This window comes from Pseudorca crassidens, chromosome 3 (genome assembly GCF_039906515.1).
Source record: "Pseudorca crassidens isolate mPseCra1 chromosome 3, mPseCra1.hap1, whole genome shotgun sequence".
NCBI lineage: Eukaryota > Metazoa > Chordata > Mammalia > Artiodactyla > Delphinidae > Pseudorca > Pseudorca crassidens.
Genome location: NC_090298.1, coordinates 108900175 through 108925698, shown reverse-complemented (window position 1 = coordinate 108925698; position 25524 = coordinate 108900175). Strand labels below are relative to the sequence as shown.

General features: G+C 36.9%; 1 protein-coding gene across 8 annotated transcripts in view; it reads left to right on the top strand.

The window, feature by feature from the left end:
• The window catches only part of RAPGEF6 (Rap guanine nucleotide exchange factor 6), a 217613-nt gene that overhangs the window by 146335 nt on the left and 45754 nt on the right, over positions 1–25524 (top strand). For all 8 annotated transcript variants that reach the window (XM_067731647.1, XM_067731645.1, XM_067731644.1 and 5 more), the window contains 6 exons: positions 3531–3695; positions 6609–6716; positions 8367–8570; positions 11522–11630; positions 19687–19927; positions 22039–22196. In XM_067731647.1, coding sequence (XP_067587748.1) covers positions 3531–3695; positions 6609–6716; positions 8367–8570; positions 11522–11630; positions 19687–19927; positions 22039–22196 — 985 coding nt within the window. The remainder of the gene's footprint in view (positions 1–3530; positions 3696–6608; positions 6717–8366; positions 8571–11521; positions 11631–19686; positions 19928–22038; positions 22197–25524) is intronic.

Below are 25524 nucleotides of genomic sequence, written 5' to 3'. Positions count from 1 at the left end.
TTCTCATTGCGGTGGCTTCTCTTGTTGTAGAGCACGGGCTCTAGGCACACGGGCTTCAGTAGTTGTGGCATGCAGGCTCAGTAGTTGTGGCTTGCAGGCTCTAGAGTGCAGGCTCAGTAGTTGTGGCGCATGGGCTTAGTTGCTCCGCAGCATGTGGGATCTTCCTGGACCAGGGCTCAAACCCATGTCTCCTACATTGGCAGGCGGATTCTTAACCACTGCGCCACCAGGGAAGCCCTGTAATTTCAAACTTACAGAAGAGTTGCAAGAACAGTACAGAGAACACCCTGACTCAGATTCCCCAAATGTTAACATTTCACTGCATTTTCTCCATTATCATCAGTCTTTTTCAACCGTTTGAGAGCAGTCTGCAAATGTGATGCCTCCTCACTCCTAAATGTTTCATTGTGTATATCCTAAAAGCAAGAACAGTCTCCTATATAAACACCATAGAAACCTTCAAGTTAGGAAATGTACATTGATAAAGTAAAACCATTCAGTCCACAGATGCTATTTAGATTTTCACCAACTATCCCAACAATGGCTCTTTTTTCCTTTTTGGTTCAGAATCTCATCCAGGCACACAGTTGCATTTAGTTATCATGTCACTTAAGTCTACGCCAGGAACAGTCTTTCCCTATTCACGTTCTCAGCAGTTTTAAAGAATACAGCCCTTACAGTCTGTACTATGACCCTCAGACAAGATCTGTCCTGTGTTGCCTCATGCCCAGACTACAGTCATGCTTTCCAGGCAGGAATTCCACAGAAATAATGTTGTGCTTTTCTCAGTGCATCATTTCAGGGAGCATACAATGTCAACCTATCTCACCACCAGTGAAGTTAACCTTAATCACCTGGTCCTCTTGGTGTCTGTCAAGTTTCTTCTCTTAAAGCCACCATTTTACCCTTTGTAATTGATGAGCATTTGGAGCATTGATGTTCTGAGATAGTGTCAGTATGTCTTACAAACCTCTATCCACCAGTCTTTACTTCGATTGACTACTCCTGCCTGTAATGGTGATTTTCTATTTCCATTATTTCTTCTACATTTATTGTCATTCTACTGTAAGAATGAGCATTCTCCCCTCTTTAATTATATTGTTACGGTCTCATGTATTGTATTCCCTTACCATCAGTGTTGTTCTGATCATCAGATTGTCCCAGATTTGGCCAGTGGGACTCTCTTAAGGCTGATTCCTGTATCCTTTTGACATGTCCCCATCATTTTTTGAGAGCTTCATTATTATCTGGCAAAACGAGATGTTCCAGGCTCATCTTTCACTGCCCCTGCTTTGGAATCAGACATTTCTCCAGAGAGCCCTGGATCCTTCTAGTAGAGAACAGCATTAAAAAACCAAGATCTGGGCACTCTGTTCACTGCTACTGTGGTGTCATTGCTTCTAGAACTTTTCATCAGACAGAGGTAGGAAATATATGTATTTATTTACTGTAAATTCATACACACCTATATCTTCTTATATGTATCTATTGATAACAGTCAAGAGTTCATACCAGTATTCCCAGTTCTAGTACTATACCACAAAGTTTTTGGTAGCCTTTTCCTTCCCCTACTTGTAAATACTTTAGCCAACAGTGGCTCTTGTTATGCTCTGTATATTTACTTATTTGTTCATCATAACCAACCTCTACCATGCCAGCCATCTCCTTCACCTGCCCACTCTGCGTACCCTGTCACCCAGCATCCACCTTATTAGATGCTAGTGAGCAATTTGGTAACATGCTTCTGCATGACAATGGGACTTGTCTTTTTTTTAAAAAAAAAAAGATTGATTTATTATTTATTTATTTTATTTATTTTTGGCTGTGTTGGGTCTTAATTGCGGCACGTGGTATCTTCTTGTGGTGCATGGACCACTCTCTAGTTGTGGCGTGCGGGTTTTCTCTTCTCTAGTTGTGGTGCACAAGCTCCAGCGCACGTGGGCTCTGTAGTTTGTGGCACGTGGGCTTGCTAGCTGAGGTGTGCAAGCTTAGTAGTTGTGGTGCCTGGGCTTAGTTGCCCCGTGGCATGTGGGGTCTTAATTCTCTAAACAGGAATCAAACTCGAGTCCCCTGCATTGTAAGGTGGATTCTTTGCTACTGAACCACCAGGGAAGTCCCAGGGACTTGTCTTTAAATACAGTTTTGAGGGCTTCCCTGGGTGGCGCAGTGGTTGAGAGTCCGCCTGCCGATGTAGGGGACGCGGTTCGTGCCCCGGTCCGGGAAGATCCCACGTGCCGCAGAGCAGCTGGGCCCGTGAGCCATAGCCGCTGAGCCTGCATGTCCGGACCGCAACGGGAGAGGCCACAACAGTGAGAGGCCCGCGTACCGAAAAAAAAAAAAAAAAAAAAAAAAAGAACGGTTTTGAATATATGGCCTAGTCTCCACAGAGATCCTGCCTCAGTGATTTAGCTAATCAGAATAATGGCCTTTCTTTAACATGTTGATCATTTCCACCCCTGACTTAGCTATATATGATCTAAGAACCGCATTTTAAGTGAACTCAGATTGTGATTTGCCTTAATGATAGACCCAATTTGGTGTTCTTGGGGTATTTTGGAGGGTGGGAGAAGAATAGGAATGACCTGTGGTTGTCTTGTCCCTTAAATAGGTAATTCAAAGAGCCTTTCCTCTGACTTCCTTCTAGAGAAATGATTTACATACCTTATTAGCAGTGGGGTACCCTTTTTTATTTTTTAATAAATTCTTAAATAAGAACACTGTTAGTATTAATCTATGTTTGCCATGCAATAATTCTGGCCAGTGAAATTCTTTGGATGAATGCAACAAATTGAAATTTGAGGTTATGGGCAACAGTTGGTTTTTATATTTGGCTTAACATCTGGTTAATTTCTGTATTTGTTTTGTGTACCCATTTTTGAAAATGCTGCTAAGGTAATAAAGTTTAACACTGATTCAGAAGCTCAAGAAGGAGCAGTAGATAAATGTTGTTTGCATTCCTTTTTATAAATTGGGAAACAGGCAAGGAGTTAAACTCTGAGTTAATGTAAAAACTATCTATAGAACTTCTGGTTCCTCTGGTGAACTAGAATGAAGAAACCATAGAAGAGGAAACCTCTATTCCCGGAAGTAACAACAATAAAACAAGCTATCTTGAGCTGCTATGTTGTTCCTATAGCCTGGGACAGAAGAGAATTTAAGGATGATTAAATTTGGAAGAAAACTTTATTTACTTCTTTAATTTAACTCTTACCTCTTCCTTCTCTTTACTCGCGACAGTCATTACATTATCCCCCCATTCCTATGATGAAATGCCAATAAAAACAACTACGGCCGAGTAAATGCTGTTGTGCATGTTTATTCCTCTGCCTTTTCTCTCTCTAAACCTCTGGGTGATGGTGGACTACAACCTAGAGAGACTACCTACTCCCAGTGCTGAGGGTTTTAAAGGTGAAACTTTACTTCAAGGACTTTGTAATAGAGTGGCTACAAAAGGAAGTAATCAATTGGAGTTCTTTGGTTCCTGAGCTACTTGTTTATTTTCTAATTCTTCTTATATTTTTCTTTTTTAGGCAACACCTGAGCGTCTCATCATGCATTTAATAGAAGAGCATTCCATTGTGGACCCAACTTATATAGAAGATTTCCTATTAACTTATAGAACATTTCTTGAAAGTCCTTTGGATGTTGGGACCAAACTATTGGAATGGTTTAAAATTGACAGCTTAAGGGATAAGGTTGGTTTTATAATTATAAAAGGCATGAAAGTGATTTTAAATTTTATTCCCCCGAAACCTTTTGCAACTGACAAATTAAATGTTTATTTTGATAAAATTCAGTTCGCCTAAAAAGTTAGTGAATCAGTATAGACATCTCTCTGCTTGGTTACTTTTATGACAGAATAAAATGTTAAAAGTGGATATTTTGCCTTTTAAAAGGCAAAAACTGAAAGCAGGCTGTGGTGTAGCTGTAAATTCAGAAGGTGGATGATAATATTTTTACACTTTATCAAAATACTTGGTGGTTACTGAGGAGATCAAGAAAACATTTAAAAGTCATTTAATAGTTTAGAAAGACTATCCACCAAGTAAATTTTTTTAAGAGGGCTTAGAAACAATCTAAATAGAATTAGAAATACATTTATTTTTGAGTTAAAGACTTTATAATCATTTTAAAACAGTTTATCTTTTTGACCTTAATTTATCACTGCTGTAACTTATTTTAATCTAGCTTTGAGTTTTGTTTTTTTTTTTTGCATTAAACATTGTTTGCTGTTATAAATAGATTATCTTACCTTATTTTATGGGGTGTTTGTACTTCCCATGGAAAGAATAGTGATACTGGTACATTACTACCAGTAAACTACCTCAGTAACAGGTAGGAAGTTAGTCATTTTAAGAAAAATAAAAGTAGGGCCATAGTAATTAATAATTGCCTGGTGTATCTTTCTGAGTTATACTTTAAGGGAAATAAGTTAGATGTAGTTGGACTGTGGAATTCTATCGTCTAGGAAACTCAGGTGTCCAAAACTACAGGCTTGCCTTCCCCCTGATTTTGAAATTATATATAGTTACTTACGTCGCTGAGGAAATAAAGGCATGCTAGAGAATGAACAAACATATGATTTAGGGACAACTTAAATATTCATGTGTAAAAGAATGAAGTTTGACCTTTATACCGTATTCAGCATTAACTCAAAATGGATCAGAAACATAATATTAGAGCTAAAACTATAATACTCTTCAAAGAAAGGAAGGGGTGAAAAAAAATCATGACCTTGGATTAGGCAATGGTTTCTTAGGTATGATACCCAAAGCTCAACCTTGAACAATGGAAAAAACAGATATATTGAACTTCATCAAAATTAAAACCTTTTCTACATTAAAGGTACTATCAGGAAAAACAGGACAACACATGGAATAGGAGAATATATTTGCAAATCATATGTCTGATAAGGGTCTAGTATCCAGAATGTATAAAGAACTCTTACAACTCAACACCAAAAAGACAATACAATTTAAAATGGACAAAGGACTTGAATAGACATTTCTCCCAAGAAGATATGTAAATGGCCAGCAATCACATGAAAAAGATGTTCAATGTCATTAGTCAGGGAAATTGCAAATCATAACCACAGTGATGGTTTTGTTCACTTCACACCCACTAAGATGACTTAAAAAAAGGAAAGGAAATAACAAGCATTTTAAGGGTGTTGATGTGGAGAAAATGGAATTCCCATACTTGCTTATAGTAATGTAAAATGGTGTAGCTGCTGTGGAAAATAGCTTAGCGGTTCTTCAAAAAGTTAAACATAGAATTACCGTATAACCCAGTAGTTCTACTCCTGAAGCATATATCCAAAAGAGCTAATAGGTGTGCAAACAAAAGTTTGTAAGCAGTGTTCATAGCAGCACTATTGATGATGGCCAAAATGTGGAAACAACCCAAATGTCCATCAACTGATGAATGGATAAACAAAATATGGTATACCATATAATGAAATATTATTCAGCCATTAAAAAAAATGAAATACTGATACATGCTGCAACATGCATAAACCTTGAAAATATTATGGTAAGACAAAGAAGCCAGTCATAAAAGATCACATATTGTATGAGATATCCAGGTAGACAAATCACAGAGACAGAAAAGCAAGTAAGTAGTGGCTGTTAGGGGCTGGAAGAAGGGTAGAATGGGAGGTGACTGCTTATTGGGAATGGAGTTTTCTTTTGGGGTGATGAAAATGTTCTAGAACTAGTAGTGGGGACGGTTGTACACAATTGTGAATGTGCTAAATGCCACTGAATTGTACACTTTAAAGTGGTTAAAATGGTGGATTTTATGTGTATTTTACCACTATTTTAAAAGTATATGACTTAAATTACTTATATTATTAGGCACTTTTTTTTTTCCTTTTTTTAGATTTTGGAAAATTCTCTGGCTTATTTCTTTTGATCTTATTTTGGCTCCTCTGTCTTTTCTTAATATTCAGAAGCTTTTTATTATTATTAATATTTATTGGAGTGTAGTTGCTTTACAGTGTTGTATTTCTGCTGTACAGCAAAGTGAATCAGGTATACGTATACATATATCCCCTCTTTTTTGGATTTCCTTTGCATTTAGGTCACCACAAAGCACTGAGTAGATTTCCCTGTAGACACATTATTTAATTCAACCTCCATTTGTTTTTAACTTTTCTGTTAATCTGTGGTACAAAGTAATAAATCAGTTCACAACTTTGAAAATACACAGTATTTACGAAGGAAGTTTCAGATTTTTATTGCAATTTTGGTGAAACATGTTCTCAGCTAAAGAAACACTTTTGACATTTGTCTGCTCTTGGCGGCTTGCGTTTTAAGATACTGTCCAAAATATATATCCCATGTACTTCTTACATGTTAGTATACAGGCTTGTTTTTTCAGTGAAGGCGGTCTTGGCTTTCTCTGTTACTTGTGTACGTAAGGAAGCAAAAGCTCAAACTAAAACATGCCTCTCTGTTAGAATGAGCCTTTTGTGTGTGAGCAGGTGGGCAAAGGGATTAGCCATAAAGCTCAATTTCCCCTCGGTTTAAGACATGCTTTTGGAACCTACTTTTGCAGAAAGAATGCCTCTCGTATAATCGTATGCTGCCTCTTCCATGTTTCCGCAGGTAACACGGATTGTATTATTATGGGTAAATAATCATTTTAATGATTTTGAAGGTGATCCTGCTATGACTCGATTTCTGGAGGAATTTGAAAAAAATCTGGAAGATACAGTAAGGCTCAGAAGAATTTTATCTTCTTCGGAGTTTAGGGATTCCTACTAACCTCCCACCCCACCCCCGAAGAATAGCAACTCAGAACAGCTTTCATCTTCTCCTGTGTCTTGATTGCCTGTTCTGAGAACTTCTAAATCTGTATTCTAGACTTCTGTTCATCCTCTGCTACTTCAGCCCAAACAAAAATCATGCTTTTTCCACAGTCTTCACTGATTTAGGCATACAAATACACATGCTTTATCAGATCTACTTTAGACTTTCTAAGTCTCCCTTCTGCATGTGATTTCACTTGTTCTTAATATACAACACCTACAATTAATACCCTCAAGGTCTTCTTAACTTTCATGGTAGCTATTTATAAATCCATTTTATTCTCCCTATTAGATATAAAACTTTGAACTGCAACTGGGTTATCTGCTCCAAGAAACTTGAAATTTTAGGAAGTAAATAATAATGCAGCTCAGGAGTCAGATTGCCTGAATTAACATTCAGACTTCACCACTTGGTGCATATGTGAACTTGGACAAGTTGTCCAACCTTATATGCCTCAGTTGTCTTATTTTATAGACAGTAGCCTCTAGATTGTTGAGATTGTTGTGAGGATTTTAGTGAGTTAATAAACATAAGAATCTGCCAGCAAAACCTGGCACATAGCACATTTTCAAGAACCATTGTTATTACTCATATAGTACAAGTGGGTTAAGTTGAATAAAGAGGGGGAAATTGGCAGATTATTTTGTCCCTTTCCTTACCTCTTGGTTCCTGTAGCCTTTTCAGCAGCACATCTGCTCTATGTGAAATGGGGGGGATGAACAGGGAACTTGATTAAGAGGTCCATAGAGGCTCTTCCAGTGCTGGCTATGTAAATATTCAAGGGGCTTATGGAAAATAGAAACTGCCTTACAATCATGGGATTTTTTCCCCCAGTAATCGAGTCAGTCATCAAGTATTTATTGAATTCTACTTTATACTCCAAGCTGTTATGTAGGATCACAACAGGTGTAAGACTTGGTTCCTACCCTGAAAAAAATTTAGCTTCTTGTTATAGACATGAGATTTACTTAGTACACTATTCGAGAATAGTTAAATATTAAACTGATATTAGAACCTGAAAGTTAGAATATTACTAAGTTTAAGGAAGATCTAAAATAATATAGGAAGATCTAAAATAATATAAGAATAATATTTCTAGAAGAGATGGAGACTTGAATGTGTCTTTGAATGTTAGACAATGTTGGGAAGGTGGTTCAAGTCCTTTAAGGTTTTAAATAAAGGTTTAAAAAGATTCTGGTTTTATGTAACAGCCAGGAGAGAAGCAAGATGGTAATAACATTATGTATTAGTAAGGTTCAGAAAATGAAGAAGAAATTTTTTTTGTCATCCCTCTCTAAATGAGACATCACTTTGAAATCTTTTCTAACCTTTTCTAGAAACTTTAAAAAAAATCATATTAAGAGATCTTATTCTTGAGAGTGCTCTAGGGTGGAATGTTTCCCTCCTTCAGTTTTATTTACCCCTATTTATATGTTCTTTATTTCCTCTATATTTTAAATATAGCTCTAATTCTAATAATTTTAGGTGATTTATAAAAGCCTATAGGAATAAATATATACATTTATATATACCTTACCCATTTCTACTTTCTAGAAAATGAATGGTCATCTCCGGTTATTGAATATTGCCTGTGCTGCAAAGGCTAAGTGGAGACAGGTTGTGCTGCAAAAGGCTTCCCGGGAGTCCCCTCTGCATTTCAGCCTAAATGGAGGAAGTGAGAAGGCATTTGGTATTTTTGTTGAAGGTGTAGAACCTGGTAGCAAAGCTGCTGATGCAGGACTGAAACGTGGTGATCAGGTAAGTAAATAACAACCACTTAAAGCCTTTTTATAAGTAATAGGTGTGCTACTTTTTTCCTCATCTGATATTTCTTCAAGTAAGCATGGTAAAGTTTAGGAAGTATTTTTTAAGCTTCTTTTTAGAGGTAGTATTTTTTAAATCGTTTATTTTAAAAATGTCTTTGTCATATATCCGTTACTTTTAATGGTAAATTTGATATAGTACATCCAGAAACAGCATGGTAGTCTGGCCACTATCAACCTGAATGGTCCTGCATATCCTCCAAGGATTAGGACCTCTATCAGTTGGCAACTTCACAGTATTCCAGAAAGATCCATATGAGAATTAGCACCCTACCCTTGCATGCTGTAAAGGAGTAAGCACTTCTATCTTTACTCTAAGTGGCCTAAGATTACCATAAATGATGGTTTTGGTTTAAGTAATGTTCATATGGTAACAGAACTACATCCATAAGCAGAGTGAGCTGGCTGAGGGACTAGGAAAAGGAAGGAGACACTGGGAGTAAGTTGATAGGAATTTATTCTCTCCATGTAGGCATTAGTTAACTATAGAACAATATATTTCAAAAGTGAGATTACAGACAGCCTTTTTACTAAAAAATACAATTCCTAGACCCACCTCAGTCTTAGTAATCATATTAATCACATTCTACAGAGATGAAGACTGGAAATCTGTATTTTGAACAAAGCTCTCTAGATAATTCTCCTGTACACCAAAGAGTCTAGATAATTCTCATGTACACCAAAGAGTGGTTTCTCATCTAGCTGAATCACTTGGGAAGCTGAATTTGTTCCACTTAAAAATTTTGGTTTGTTCACACGTTCATTTAGAATGTGACTTTATTTTACTTTTAACCAAACCATACTGTCATTTTTTTTAAATTAAGAGGGCATTCACAGGGACTTCCCTGGTGGTTCAGTGGGTAAGAGTCCATGCTTCCACTGCAGCGGGCACAGTTTCAATCCCTAGTCAAGGAACTAAGATCCCGCATGCCACGAGGCCAAAAAAAAGAGGGCATTCACATTATGAAAAGGTCTATACTTCAGGACAGTGGCTCTCAACCAGCAGTAATTTTGTCACCCAGGAGACATTTGGTGATGTCTGGAGTTATTTTTGATTGTCATGACTTGGGAATTACTACTGGCATCTAGTGGATAGAGGCCAGGGATACTGCTAAAGAGCCTACAACACCCCGTGACAAAGCAGCCACCACAACAGAGTTATCCAGACCAAATATTAATAGTGCAAGGGGTTAAGAAACTCACACATAATAAGTAAAACGTATATCGTAATAATATATTTTAAAATTTAGAAAATGATGTAATTTTAGAAAAGAAACTCTGATACAATGTTTTAATGATTCCCTTCTTCCCATAAGGGAGTTTTATAGAATAGAGATTTCTGGACCTTACTCAGACTACTCATTAAGAATATCTAGTAGCAAGGAACCTGGAGTCATTATATTTATTGTTATTTTTTGGTAAACATATTTAAGAATCTCGTTCTTCACAGGAAGAAAAAAAAGAGAAAAATCCAGTGGTTTCATTCCTGACAGAGGAGAGAAATTTATCATGTTTTTAATTCTTCCCTCAGTCCTCCCAAGTATGGTTGAAATTATCTGAGATTTTAGATCTAGATTATAAGTCATTTTTTAACATTATGGATGTTCTCTTTTAAGAGTACTTTGACATTTGCATTAAGTTTCATAAGCTTATTATTAACAGTCATTTAGATATTTGCACCTGCCATACTGATTTCATCGATCACCTCCACTTCATCTACGCCCATATGTCCCCATTATTTTATCTCACGATTGTCTTCTAATACTTCTAGTACCTTTTCTAGTACTTTTTTCAAAAAGGGTAAATGAGTACTGTAACTTTGTGTCCTTACATGTCTTGATGATACTTTTTTGTTCAATTTTTTATCACAGTCATTCTTCCCTCAGAACATTAAAGTCACAGAAAAGTATCACATCACTTAGTGTGGCTCAAAAGAAGTCCAAACCATCCTTTATTTTTCTTTTCCAGGTACCTCTGGTTCTTCTCCTCCCTACTACCACCACCACCACCAGCCCCCACAGTGATCCTTATAGAGTCTTTGTTCTAAGTCTTTGGAATTCAGAATTTTCATGGGATCTTTTTTTTTTTTTAAATCTATTTATTTATTTTCCTGGTACTAGATGATCCATTTCAGTATGTAGACTGAAGACGTTTTTGAACTCCGGGGATTTTACTTCTGTGACTTTTTTTTTCTTTTTCTTTTCCTAATATTTTGTTTCTCACTCTTTTTTATCCTTTTGAAATCTTTGTGTCAATCCTTGAGATATGTCCTCTGTGCTGCCTTTTTTTTCTCATTGTGTTTATCTCTTTATCCTTCTTCCTTGGAATTAGTACTTTTTGAATAAGCTTCCTGATGATTCTGAGGTGCAGCCAAGTTTGTGAAGCCCTGATGTGAGTGATCAGCAGTGTCAAATGGAGCAAGACCCCATCACAATTGTGCTTGTTGCTTTTTTTTTTTTTTTTTTTTTTGCGGTACGCGGGCCTCTCACTGTTGTGGCCTCTCCCGTTGCGGAGCACAGGCTTCAGACGCGCAGGCTCAGCGGCCACGGCTCACAGACCCAGCCGCTCTGCGGCATGTGGGATCTTCCCGGACCGGGGCACGAACCCGTGTCCCCTGCAACGGCAGGCGGACTCTCAACCACTGCGCCACCAGGGAAGCCCAGGAGTGAACTTTAAAAAAAAAATGTTTATAGTAGAGATTTAGGAAAATACCACAATACAGAGAAAAAAAGTTAGGTAGTAATTCCACTACTCACAGAGTTAACCATTGTTCACACCCAGGTGCATTTTATTTAAGTTTTATTTTTTCACCATTAAACTTAAGATTGCAGAAATAACTAATACTGTTTTTGTCTTAATTTGTATTTTTCAAACACTTTTCTCAAGATAATGGAAGTAAATGGACAAAACTTTGAGAATATAACGTTTGTGAAGGCCCTTGAAATTTTGAGGAATAATACTCATCTTGCGCTTACTGTAAAGACCAACATTTTTGGTGAGTTTTGTTGTCAAAAACTATCTGAGCCCTTTTGTTTGGTGATACAAAAGAAAAGAATCACTACAGTGAAAGGGAGGATAGTAAAAATACTTAAAAAATGTTTCTATCTAAGCTTTTTGAACATTTTTAGGATCTTTAGTGCTGAGATATAGTATTCTGTATTCTAGAATTTTTATTTGTATTTATTTTGAAATCTTAGTTTTAAAATAGGTGTACAACTACATTTAGTCATTTATGAAATGTCTACTGAGTGTCTATTATGTACCGTACTTTGCCTGGAGATACTGAATGAAACTTAGATTGATCTGAATGAAACTGAGAAGTCATAGTAGGCTTTTTTTCTCCCTGCTAATGTGCAAATGTCTACTTCTAATGTTTTAGCTAGCTTTCTGAAATAATAATATGAATGCCAGATTAGCTGTTTCATGGAAATAAATTGAGTAAAACATTGAATTAATTAATCAGTGAATTGCCAATTTTTAATAACAGTATACCTTTCTTTGTAAAAATATTGATTACTGTTCCTATAGTATGTTTTAATCATGTTACTATTTGAATGAAGCAAGGACTAAGCTTGTACTTTTAACTTAATCTACTATTTGGGTTTGTTTTTTTTTTTTTTCAACTTTTGGAAGACTGTGACTTAGTTTGATTAGGTTTCATAGGATTTTCTCTGAAATTCTGAGAAGGGCAACAGTAAAAAAAAAAGTGTAGCAATTAAAAACTATCAAAGAAAATTTAAGAGTCCTTATAAAGTAGGAAGGAAAAAAATTCTCTACATCATTTAGGTTGAAATTTGAGGAATAAGAGTTGAATTTTAAAACTGTGCCTATGGAAAAGGACGTGTGTGTGTGTTTTCCCCCCACTTTGACTCCTCCTTATCCTGCACTTAGTCATAATGAAAAATGAAACATTTGGTTTTTCACTTGAGTCCCTTTCACTGAATTACATCATGCTAAATCTGGCATATAACAGTCTATTGGCAATTTCCAAATATTATATAAGTTTAGCATAGAATAAGTAAGCCTTAACAGTTTTCGGATTTCCTAGACTTTGGACTAGTATCTAGAAATATCGACTTTTGGGTTAAAATAAAAGGATTCTGATTTTGAAAAATATGAAAGCAGAGGTTGCTCTGACACTTAAAGCATATTGTTTAGTCTCTCTCTTCAGTTTCTCCAGCTCTGTTTCATAGGGTTCTTTTTTTTATTATTATTTTTTGGCTGTTTTGGATCTTCATTGCTGTGCATGGGATTTCTCTGGTTCCAGCGAGCAGGGGCTACTCTTCATTGCGGTGCGCAGGCTTCTCATTGCAGTGGCTTCTCTTGTTGTGAAACACAGGCTCTAGGTGCGCAGGCTTCAGTAGTTGTGGCACACGGGCTCAGTAGTTGTGGCTCGCAGCCTCTAGAGCACAGGCTCAGTAATTGTGGCACACGGGCTTCGTTGCTCTGTGGCATGTGTGATCTTCCCGAACCAGGGCTCGAACCCATGTCCCCTGCATTGGCAGGTGGATTCTTTACCAGTGTGCCACCAGAGAAGTAGCATCAGTACCTTTAAATTTTTTTGTTCCTGGCACATAATAATTACTAACTAGTATCAAATGTGGTTGTGTATAAAAACATAGAGGTAGTATAATGTAGTGGTTAACAACATGGACCCTGGGAGACAAAATTGATCTGAAGGCTGCAAGAGGAAGAGAAACCACAACCTCCAAACTCTTTGGATGGTGAGAAGCAATTGCCCAACAGAACCCTAGATTGGATGTTGCAGAGTGTGGGAGTTACGTGGTGCTACAGAAGGGGGCCCGTACCCTCAAGACCTCCTTCCTTGCCTCAGCCAGAGTGTAATCAGCCAACATTCTCCCCATGCGAAAAACACCAAAGACTATCTCATAGAAATATTAGTAGAAAATTTGTTGAAATGGAGCATTTTAGTCTGGATGTGGTGCCTGGAATAAAGTTCCAGTAACTCTGGCATTATCATGAAGCAAAGTTGAGCGATTAGGTCATCCTGCATGGAATTCACAGTCAGAACACCTACAAAAAGACAAGCTGTGACCAGAAAACAGATTTCTTTAGATGATACTAGGTACTTGGTCATCTTGTGTTAATTAGAACTGACAGCAAGGGATCACCAGTTATAAGAGAACCAGGATTTTTGAGGGGTGATGGTGAAGAACCTAGTAAGTGAGCTTACAGATTTTGGAGAAAATAGTTAATTTGAGGAGGAGAAGAAAACCATTTCTAGAACTCTGCACAGAGAGATATAAAAATCCATTCCTTAAAACAAGAACAGGATATTTGGAGGAAAGACAGTCACTGAGAAAAATACCTCTTGGGGTTATTTTAAATATACAAAGACATATTTTAGTAGAAAGACAGAAACATACAGTAGAAGGAATAGGTAACTTGAGAAAATCAACTTTATAGAGCAAAAAAAGACAAAATGCAATTGAGCACTATTCCAAGAGATCTAAACGAAAAAGTGCAGAAGAAAGTATTTAGGAAACAGTGGCAGAGGCCATTCCAGAATGAAAGAAAGATGTGACTCCCAATTCAAAGGACCACCTATAATCTGAGCAAAATTAGTTTAAAAAACTTGTCTTCTGTTTCTAGTATTGACTGAGAACAACTAAAGGAGCTGGCTAGTGAAGAGCTACCTGCCATTGAACAGACAAGTTAGACCTTAAAGAGGTAAACTGGAGCCATATCTGCCCTGGAGCATTTACCAGTACAGGAAAAGCAACTGAGAGTGAGACTTTTTGGTAATAGGCTCCCAGGAAAAGGTGAAAGAGTTGGAATCCTGCACTTGTTAAAAGCACAAACTCTGGATGTGTCAAATCCCTTACCACTCATCCTGAGACTGTACCCCCCCAAAGGATGTTTTCTTTCCCAGGGCTATTTTCCCATCCATAGAACGTAGCTGAGAGAAGGAGCTGCTGAGAGAAGGTTCGTAGTGTAGAGCCTACCAAAGGCCAGAACACTCTAGCATAACAACATTTGTTCTTGATTGAGAACTTAAGTATCTAACTCCGAAGAGAATGTGGACTGTACTCTAGGCAACTCAGAAGAACCTCAAGTTTTGACCTGGCCCTAGGTCTCCAGTACCTGGCAAAAGAAAATAGAAATCCTCTTTAGAAGATGCTAGCAGCAGCCTATTATTTGTAAAAATAAGTTTCCAAATACGGAGTCAAACAATCAAACATTGTGAGGCCCTCTTAAAAATCATTTTAAGCCAGAACCAACAGAAACAGAACTGTAGGAGCTCCAGAATATCAAACACAGACTTTAAGGTGCTATTTGATATGTCCTTATGTCCCTGAAGTTAAAAAGCAAATTAAGGATTCTAGTTCCGGTTAAGATGGAGTAAACACATGCTATTCTTCATCTCTCACTGAACTCAACAGTAAAACTTAAACAAAAATCATGATCCATCTATTTGAGAACTCAGAGAATTCAAAGTACCACCACCAGAAGTGAATTTACCTTTTTTTTTTCACTCCAGTATCCCCTGGACTGGACTCAAGGCAGCATGAAACCTGGATGTGAATATTATGGTGCAGACCTAGAAGGACCCTGAAGCAGCCTGACTTAAGGAATGGGAAAGGAAACTCCTAAAGCTCAGACAGAGGGGGAATTCCCACAGATTTTTTTTTTTTCACTCTTGTTTTCTCCGTATTCTCAGGCCCCAGTCTCCAAGCAATCCAGTGGCATTGAGTGACAAAATGTTCCTCACCCTTTAGTGAAGCAGTGGCTCCAAGAAAACAAAGCCAGTGTCACTGCTTTTTTTCCCCACTCTCTCTGTCCCCCTCTACTTGGCTCCTAAGGCACTGCAGTGGACAGTTTCCCTCTAGAGGTCCAAAAAAGGAGGCCTAAGGAACTAGAAAGTACCAGGTTGATAATTAAGATGGAGAAAACAACCCCATAAAGTTGTTTATGAAATCCTGGGCTTACCCCCATCCTGTGGGTGCGTGAATCTGATCCTATTTAGCATATCATAGACTTTGAAAACTGGCCCAAGCAGACCTCTACTCAGGTCCCAGACTGACCACTAGGTGGTACAAAGTGGACAGATCTGTATAGCACTGCAGAGACTTTGAAAATTGAACACTGGAACCACAATCCGCAGAAGGCTAAACAAAAGTACCAGCATTTCCCATAGGATGCAAATACGACTCAGAGTAATTTTAACTGTAACAAGGATTCGTCACAATTTTCTCTGTATTTATTTTGTATGGGGTTTGCTCAGCATTTGAATTTGTGCATTGTTGTTTGCTTATCAGTTTTAAAAATTTCATGGCCATTATTAATTACTACTGCCGCTTTTTCTTTCCCTCCCATGTGGGAAATCAGTTACTTATATGTTAGAAGATTTGCATCCCATCTATCTCTTACATTCTGTTCTATTCTTCCCATTTTTTTCTTCTTTCAGTTTGGGTATTTTGTAATGACCTGTGTTTAAGAAAGTAATCCTATTTTCTGCTGTATCCAGTCTACTGATAAATGCATGCACTGAATTTAATTTTAGATATTTTTCAGTTCTGGAATATTCACTTGAATCTCCAGTTCTCTGTTGCACTTCTTCATCATTTTCTTCATCTTTTCATCCATTTTATCTCTTTTCCTCTATGTTCTTTAATATATTTATAATGGTTATTATAAAGTCCTTGTGTGTTAACTCTAACATTTGGATTATCTTTTATTCTGTTTTTCCCTCTGGCTATTTTCTTTGTGAGTCTTAAAATTTTTATTGTATGCTGTACTTTGTATATAAAGGAACCTTAGTAGTGAAATTAGTATTTTCTCACAGATAGGATTTGCCATTTCCTCTGTTTAATCACATAGGGTAAGGAGAATTGAGCTGGGTCAGGCTGGGTTGCAGAATTACTTAGACTGTGTCCATTGGGTTTCAAGTTGAGAGACTTGTCATGTGCTTGATGTAGGCCCCTCCTCTAATGGAACTTTGTCTCTAACCACTGAGAGATTGTGGGAAATTTCACTCTGCTTATTCAACCTTGTCCTCCTACCTCCTACCCCACCTCCAATCTCTTGATTCAGAATCTGGTACCTTTCTGTCTCCTTTTTTTTTAAGTTTTTCCCTTCAGAGGTTTTGAGCTTAGCTCTTTAGCCTCCCACCCCGAGCAGATAAATCTGTTGTGTGTTTGCTGGAAGTCTCTCCCTGTTGTGTGACTTTGTCTCCTGAGTACCATGAGATTCTAAGAAATTTCCAGCCTCATGCCTTGTCTTACTAATAGAGATATCTCATGAAAAAAAGTGACACTGCTTTGGTGCCTCTCTGTATTCCAGTTTTCTTGCCAGTACTCGCAGCCATCAAAACTTCTCTTTCCTCTAGTAGAGTACTTCTACCTGAGCCTCACCTTCTGTTTATATTTAGATCAGCAAATGTCCCCAGAGAAGAAAACAGCTGGCAATCTCAGTTTACCCTCTTCCTGCTTGAGTTTTTATTCATCCATTCCTCTTACTTTTCACAACTTTCTAACATCTTTAAAAATCCCACCACTCAGATAATTTTATTATTAACATTTTAATTGTTTAATAAAAGTAATACATGCATGTTTTGCAAATTATAATACTAAAGAAAGTCACCCAGTGGGACCATATTGTGTACAATATTCTGTACCTTTCCACAGCAGTTCATACAGGTGTACTTCTTGTGTAATTGTTATTGCATCGAATTCCATCACACTATTATCATAATCTATTGATCTGATGTCATATTGATGGATGTTTTAGGTTGTTTATAGTTTTTGCTATTTACAATGATGTAATAATCCTTTGTACTTATCTTTTATGTTTATATAGATATAGCTATAAGATAAATTCCTCACAGTGGAATTACTTTTATAGTTACTGCGGTTTTACTTTCTAAAAGTTTCCCCAATCTGTGTACGCTTCATTCATCAATGTATAAGAATGCCTCTGCAGTGGGTATAATCAACTTTACAGTTTCTGATATACAGTCTTTAATAATGAAGGAAGTTGAGCACTTTTTTTATGTGCTAACATTTCTTCTTTATGAACAGTCTTCATTTGTCCATTTTTATGTTGAGTTATTCATCTTTTATTGATTTGTTTGAATGCCTTATAAATAAATAACAGTATCTCTTGGTCTTAAGGGTTGCAAATTTTTTCCCCAGTTGTCTTTTGACTTTCCTTGTTTGTTCATTTGTTTTGGGTTGTTTGTGTAAATACATATACACACATAAATGTAGAGAGAGAAATCTTTAATCTTTGTGTAGTCAAATTTATTAAACATTTCTTTTATTAATTCTTGGACACCTTCATTTTTGGTTCATATATTATATCTGATATTGATGTTTAATGGTATTGTAATTATATTTGCTTACCGACATTAATTTTTGTCCCTCACTATTTTTTTTTAGTTTAACTCAATCATTTCTTTATCTACAAATCACAAGCTCTGCAGATTTTTACTTATATACACAAGTCCAGTGAAGATACAAACTACTTTTTACACTCCTGAGTCACCTTACATACACACTGCAGCCAGGGATATCTGCTGCCCAGAGATTTCCTGTTGCTCTTAACAGAAAATTCAGACACCTTACCATAGCATTATCAAGCCCTTTCTCTACCTTATTCTTCAGTCATCTTCATTTTCTTGACTTTTCCTTCTACCACAGGTACTTTAAACTTGAGATTTCCTCTACCTAGAATTAATCCTTCTTCTCCCTTTTCCTAGTTAAAATCAACTCACTTTACTGATCTCTTCTTAACACAGTGACTTAATGAAGGACAATTTTCCCTTTCTTGCTCTCTTAACTAGTTCCTCGCATTATGTTCTCTCCATACCATATATCTTTGACTGACTATGTTTCACGACAGGAGGAATCTGCAAACATCTAGAGTAGTGCTTGACATGTTCATAGGTCAGTAAATATTTTTTGAATGGATGAGTATCTTGATTTTAGCTCAAAACATTTTTATTTTTACCACGTGGCTTAAAATAAAGTGAAATTTTTTAAGATGACTGACAATAATTTACTGTATTTTAATCAAGCAAGGATTTCCATTATCTTGAAGACAAACTGTGCTTTTCTTTTTTTTTTTTTTTTTTTTGCATTACACGGGCCTCTCACTGTTGTGACCTCTCCTGTTGTGGAGCACAGGCTCCAGACGCGCAGACTCAGCGGCCATGGCTCATGGGCCCAGCCGTTCCGCGGCATGTGGGATCTTCCTGGACTGGGGCACGAACCCATGTCCCCTGCATTGGTAGGCAGACTCTCAACCACTGCACCACCAGGGAAGCCCAGAAGCTGTGCTTTTCATAAGCTTGCCTGGATCTAGGCAAAGCGATTGCTGGAAAGGCAAATGCCCCACTGTGCTTGTACTTTCCTTAAGGATGAAGTAACTCACTAGACTTAGGATTGATAGAAAGTTATCTACAAATGCTTGAATTTTTACTTCAGACCGCTGTAGTGAATGCTTAGTAGCTTTCACTCTACAGAATTAAGTCTCACAGATGTTACCTTGAGGAAATTGTCATATATTACAAAATTTAGTACTGTTTGTTTCTGGTAAAAGCAGGTCCAGCAGAGCTCTTCCCATTTTGTTGATGGCTAAATTTTACAAAACAGGGCCTGACTTACAGTACTTATATCTCATCTCAAATGATGAGGGATAACATATAAATAATAGAACCTAAATATCTATTTCTATAAAATCTGGGTTGATTAGCAATTATATTATACTGCTTATTACTTAAATAGGAACCTTGGGCTTTTGAAACTTGCTGGCAATCTGCCTGCTTCATTTTTGTTTTCCCCAGTGAATTTCTTTTATCACTATTGGACAACATCATAAGTACAGTCAGGTATAAAAGCTGAAAAATGGATATAGCTGATTAATAGAGGGTGAGTATAAATTTCGTAATGAAATAAGTTTTAATGGGTGAGGCTGTGAAAGGCCCAGTGATAGAAAGCAACTATGTTTATTTTTAAAATTTGTTGTGGATATAAAAACTTTCTAATGAGAAGAAAAGAAATGACAGTTTTATTTATTTATTTCTACAGTGTTCAAAGAGTTACTTACTAGGACCGAACAAGAGAAATCTGGTGTTCCTCATATTCCCAAAATTGCTGAAAAAAAAAGTAATCGCCACTCAATCCAGGATGTACCAGGAGATATTGAACAGACATCACAGGAGAAAGGAAACAAGAAAATAAAAGCAAATACTGTTTCAGGTGGAAGAAACAAAATCAGGAAAATTTTGGATAAAACACGATTTAGTATCTTGCCTCCAAAACTGTTTAGGTAGGTAACAGCAATCTTAGTCATGTAGGCATTTTCCTATTGACTGTAAAGATTTTTGTGGGAGAAGGGAAGTTTTGGGTCAGTTTTGTTTTTTATACAACTGTTGCATCATAAAATGCATGCTCAGTAGTTATGGCACACGGGCTTAGTTGCTCCACAGAATGTGGGATCTTCCTGGACCAGGGCTGGAGCTGTGTCGCCTGCATTGGCAGGCAGATTCTTAACCACTGTGCCACCAGCGAAGTCCCTGTATTATTCTATTTTAATTTCAGTAAAAGTACTACTATCTTCTTAAAAGTAGGAATCCTGTATTCCTCTGTGCCACAGTGCTCACCTTCATTACCTAATTTAATCTTTGCCATAGTCCTGGGGGATCGATAGTATTATTCACAATTTTGGAGGTAACCAAGGTTCAGAAACAGAAAGGAATTTCCCTGAGGTCACACAGCTAATAACCCAGGTCTGTCTGACATAGCTTGCTCTTGACACACTTATCTTTGCTTTCTTCCGTGTCTTCATGCTTCTCCCTGACTTCTCTCTCTCCGTCTTATCCTGGCTCTCATCCTTGTCTGGCTCCTAACAGTCCTTTAGCTATTTATTTAACAGTCCTCTAAACTCCATCTTACATAGTTTCCTAATCTGCCTGCATCCTATTTTTAACTCCTAACATATTCAGGAAGTATCCCATATCACTCAGACCTTATTAATCCATCCCAAGATAATAGGTAAGTATTCTGTGATAACTGTTTGTGTATGTAGCAAATACTGGGTAGAATGCTACACTGAAAAAAATATAGATGAGAATTAATATTAACCTAAAGCATTGGTTTTAACCAGTTAAAACCAATGCTTAGAACTAAGTGGTATTTTGGTTGTTGATGCTGACGGAAGTCTTCATTGCTGTCCTATGTTTGTATAGGATTGTTTTGCTTATCCTATGTTTTATAGAACTTTTGGGGATATCTAAACCTTAAGTGACAGGGTTACATTTATTTGTTATTTTTTCTCTTAAATGGTTTTAGAATTGCCTATTTAACACCTCTAAAATATTTTAAAGAAAATATTATATTTGCTTAAATATGTCCATTTAATTGATATTTGTTTTTGAAACTTTTACAGGCAGTTAACTTTCGATGACTTGCTTTCTGCTTTGGTTTTGATGTTCTCATCTAGGGAACAGCCAAACAACTAGACTTGAGAGATCACACAAGAAATAATATACCCTTAGAATAAACTAGACTGTAAAATTCTTTTTCTTCTATTTTCATTTTTGGTCCTCTTTTTCCTTCTCCTTTCTATTTGTCACATATTGCTCTTGTTGTTTGTTGCAATTTTCTATGTCGTCTTCCTGTTTTCTTTTCTCTGTACTTGCTGGTTTGAGCAGTTCCCAGGTTACTCATATGTTTAAAGACCTGTCTTATTTTGTCAGTTGAACCTGGCCCCTTTGTTTTCTACAACCTGCCATATTTTTGGCTTGGGTTCACACCCAACTCCATCCTTTGCCTAGAAGGTTACCAAGCTTTTCGGTCAAGAGGATGAACCTTGCTGCAGCCCTGTGCATTGTTGGGTGTATATATGTTAGTGTCTAATGAAACTGGCAGACCTCAAGGACTCCCCACTCAGGTTCATTTTCTCTACCAAAACCAGCAGAAACTAAATATGAAATACAAACATTACAATGTACATTCCACCCTTGAACAATGCAGGGGTTAATTCATGTAAAATTTATAGTTGGCCCTACATGTCTGTGGTTCCTCACATCTGCGGATTCAGCCAACCACGGACCATGTAGTACTGTAGTATTTACTCCTACTGAGGAATATCCGTGAAATATATATAAGTGGACCTGCTTAGTTCAGTCTGCATTGTTCAAGGGTCAACTGTAGTAGAATTACCTAGATGTGTAAGTTAAATTTTATTTGAGTGTAATTGTTAAAAAATACTTTATTGCCATTTTCATTATTACACTTGTCCTATTTTTTAAATTGCTGTACTATTTTAAAATCATTACTTTGAATTGGTCCTATTATGCCTTAGTGCACAGAGAACAGAAATGTTTACTGTTAAGACCCCTCAAATACTTTAAAGTGATATATTACATTCTTTTGAAGTGATATAGGCCTGAGCCAATCACAGGACGACAGCATTGTGGGAACGAGACACTGTAGGCACAGTTTGGCCATAATGCCTATCCCTGGAACACTCTCATCCAGCAGCCCCGATCTCCTGCAGCCTACCACCAGCATGTTGGATTTTTCTAATCCCTCAGGTAATTTTTGTTTATTTTATTCAGCCATGTTGGTACCAGATAGATAAATAGGTGGTTGAGCCTTGTGCAACAAATACTGGATTTGCTTGCAGTCCTCTTTTCTCACCTCTATATTTTGACTTAGTGCAAAAAAGCTAAAGAGAACATTATGTCTTTTTGTCTAAACTGGAGTGGTGGTACTTCCATTATGAAAGAGAAGTACGTTATCTGTTGGTAACCCTAATCAGAGCAATGGAATGAAAGCAGAGATACTTCTTCTCGGTCAAGAGACATGTTATCCAGAATGTGGAAAGGAATAAGACAGATGGATTATTTTAGTCTAAGTTGTCTGACTTACCTTCCTCTGTGATGTACAGAAATGTGTTAGTAGTTTTCTAGAAAGACTGATTTTTCTCTCCACCACCTGAAGCTAAAGTTGTTTTTGTTATATACAGTATTGTTAATTAAAGTACTATATCATCTTTTTCATTGGTGTTCAGACTTCCATTGTGGGACATCGTTTATTTTTCTGCATCTGTTCATGCTCAGAGGCAGAAATTGTCATCTAACTATGTAACTTCAAAGGAACGCTTTGAAGAATTATTTATATATCCACCATTTGAGTGGATTTGAGATGGCTTTAAGTAAAAGACACATACAGTTAAAAACTGAAATATATACTTGGGTCCAAGGAGAGGAGGGAAGAAAACACCTCCACAAAAATGTGTCCATTTGCTTAATCTTTTGTTAAGTTTTCTGTTACATGCAGCTAAGCTCATTTCTACTTGATAAAATTGTCAAAAGTTTATAAGCCAAATTTCTTGCTGTGGTAAGTGAGAGCTCTCATAAACTCACCACTACTTATATCTCCAGTCTCAGGTTTCAACGTTTTAACCAATCCATTCTCCAAATTATATAACAATATAAAAGGTGCTCTTATAACATTAAAAAAAAAAAAAACCTCTACAAAGATGGGCATAGTTGTGATTCAGCTCCAGTTTTGACGCTAAATCTCTATCAGCTAGTGGGAAAAGGGAAGAACTCAATTATATAAATCTCAGCATTAGATAGGAGGAAGTATAAATGTAATAGTAAAGTTTATGTTTTAATACAGCAACATAAATTTAAAATGTAAGGCATAACATAAAAACACAGTAGAAAGTTGTTCTGCACATTGTTTCTTCCTTTTTATTTCAGTTGCTTCTTCCCCTCTTTAGAGAGATTCCTAAACCCAATAATCTGTCTTTGATACACCCTACCCTCTATGTGACTACCAGTGTTATTTCTAGAGTGAAGGTTTCGATGAGTCGTTACTTGGCTTAGAAATTTCTAGTGATTTCTATTAGTTCCGGGTTCAGTCATGAGATAGAAACCACTCCATATGTTTAATATCAGAAATTGTTACCAAGTATAAAGTAAAGTGTTCTATGTAAAAAGGTAAAAACGCAAGCACGAAGGCATCACAGGAAACTGCAAACTGGATTCAGCTTCTGGCACTTGAAAAAATGCCACTACCAGGGTGAAGGAGTGTTGCTTGAGTGATACTAGAGCCAAATACCCAGAAGTAAGAACATAAAGCAGCAAGTCTCTTCTTCCTCTAACCTTGCAGTCTACCTCTGGTGCCCTTTTTTTGGCAGAACCTAAGAGGGAGACAATTGGCAAAGAAGAAATGTGGTTTGCAGAGTCCCAGCCCCATTGTGGCAGGGCAGCATGGGTTTGGAGCCTAAAGACAATAACTTAATAACTGTTGGTATCCAATTTTTAAAGCATAATTATCAACCCCTTTTCTAGCCTCCTGTTCTGCCATTCTCCCCACTGTTACCTCTTCTGTCTTTCCTGAGTATGGCATGTACCTTCAGAACTCTCTTTGCCCATGTTGTCTGCCACCTTTGGTGTTTTCTCCCTGCATATCCCATGAAATGTTTCTTATTCCTCAATGCTGAACTCAGTTGTTACCTCATCTGGGAATCCCAGGTCCCTCTGATGCAGAATCAGTATCTCTTTTTCCAGAAATCTCTAGCACATTTTCATTGTCTCTCTTACATTGCTTGTCATGGGAATTTATTTCTGTGTGTGTGTGTGTGTGTGTGTGTGTGTTCCACAGCAGTACTTCTTACACTATGTTCACAAATAAAATATTTAAGCACTACAAAAGCACAGACTAAATATGCATCTGTACTTTCGTAAGACAAGTATTTAGGGATATATGATTTATAGATTGACTTATGATTATTGATTTATGGCTGTGTTTTTGCCACTGGCGTATCTAGAAGTGTGGCTGGGTTGCAGGGTGGGTAAGGGATGGGTAGAAGGGAGAGGAGAGAGAGAAGTTGGGGATTTAGCTGGGGGTGCGAAAGGAAGAGAGAGGTTGGAATTACTAAAATTCAGAAACTGTAAGCCCCATGGCACTGAAATTCTTAGCTCTGAAGAGGATGTACTACTCAACTTGATTTCAGATTGATTGCATAATTCTCTCAATGAAAACATGTTGAAAGGGCTGAAGATGCCCTTTTAAAATCTATTCAGAGAAGGTCAGTCTGCAAAGCTCAGTATGTAGCCTTTGTCCATATCAGCAATATAAATGAACACATACAAGATAGGAATTTAACTTAAAATTATATTTGTAAACCCCCAAATGAGCAACTTTACAAAAGGCTTTCTGCCATGCTATTTGTATTTATGTTGAATAAAATATTTATTACCAATTAATTCCAAATTCAGCTCTGTAAATCATATATGGCAGCACTGAATTTTAGATTAGCTGTGTACATCACGTATGTATATTGTAGTACATGTGTGACATCAGCCAAGTTTGACTAACTTTTATCAGTCTACATCTCAGTTATATTTTTGCTGCGTGTTTTAAATTGTTATTAGAAAGTAAGGACAAAGCTACAGAACTGTTTAATAGTTTGCTTTTGATTGCTGACTTTTTTATGGTTTTGCTTTGTTTTTGCTGCCTACAGCTGTTGGTTTTTACTGTATCTTGAAGACTATGGTATTTTATTGCTTATGTTTGTATGCAGTATTTTACTATATTTTTAAAAGTCAAATAATACAGAATTGAATGAAATAGGAAGCAGAACTTTTCTATACACTTACAAGGTTGCCAGTGTAAACTGGTGTGTATTCTTTCAGTCATTTTCTTTGAATATATATGTTTTTATACTCATAGAATTAGAGTATACATGCTATTCTGTAACTTGTGAAAAGTGTTTTCAGAATTTTTGGACTTAATGTGAGATGAGGCCTAAAAGAAGAATTCAGAGTATAGCTAAAAGGATTTTAAAACTGAATTTTTTTTTCTGAGTCTTCATATGGAACTTTTTGCTTATTCTTTTTTATTTAA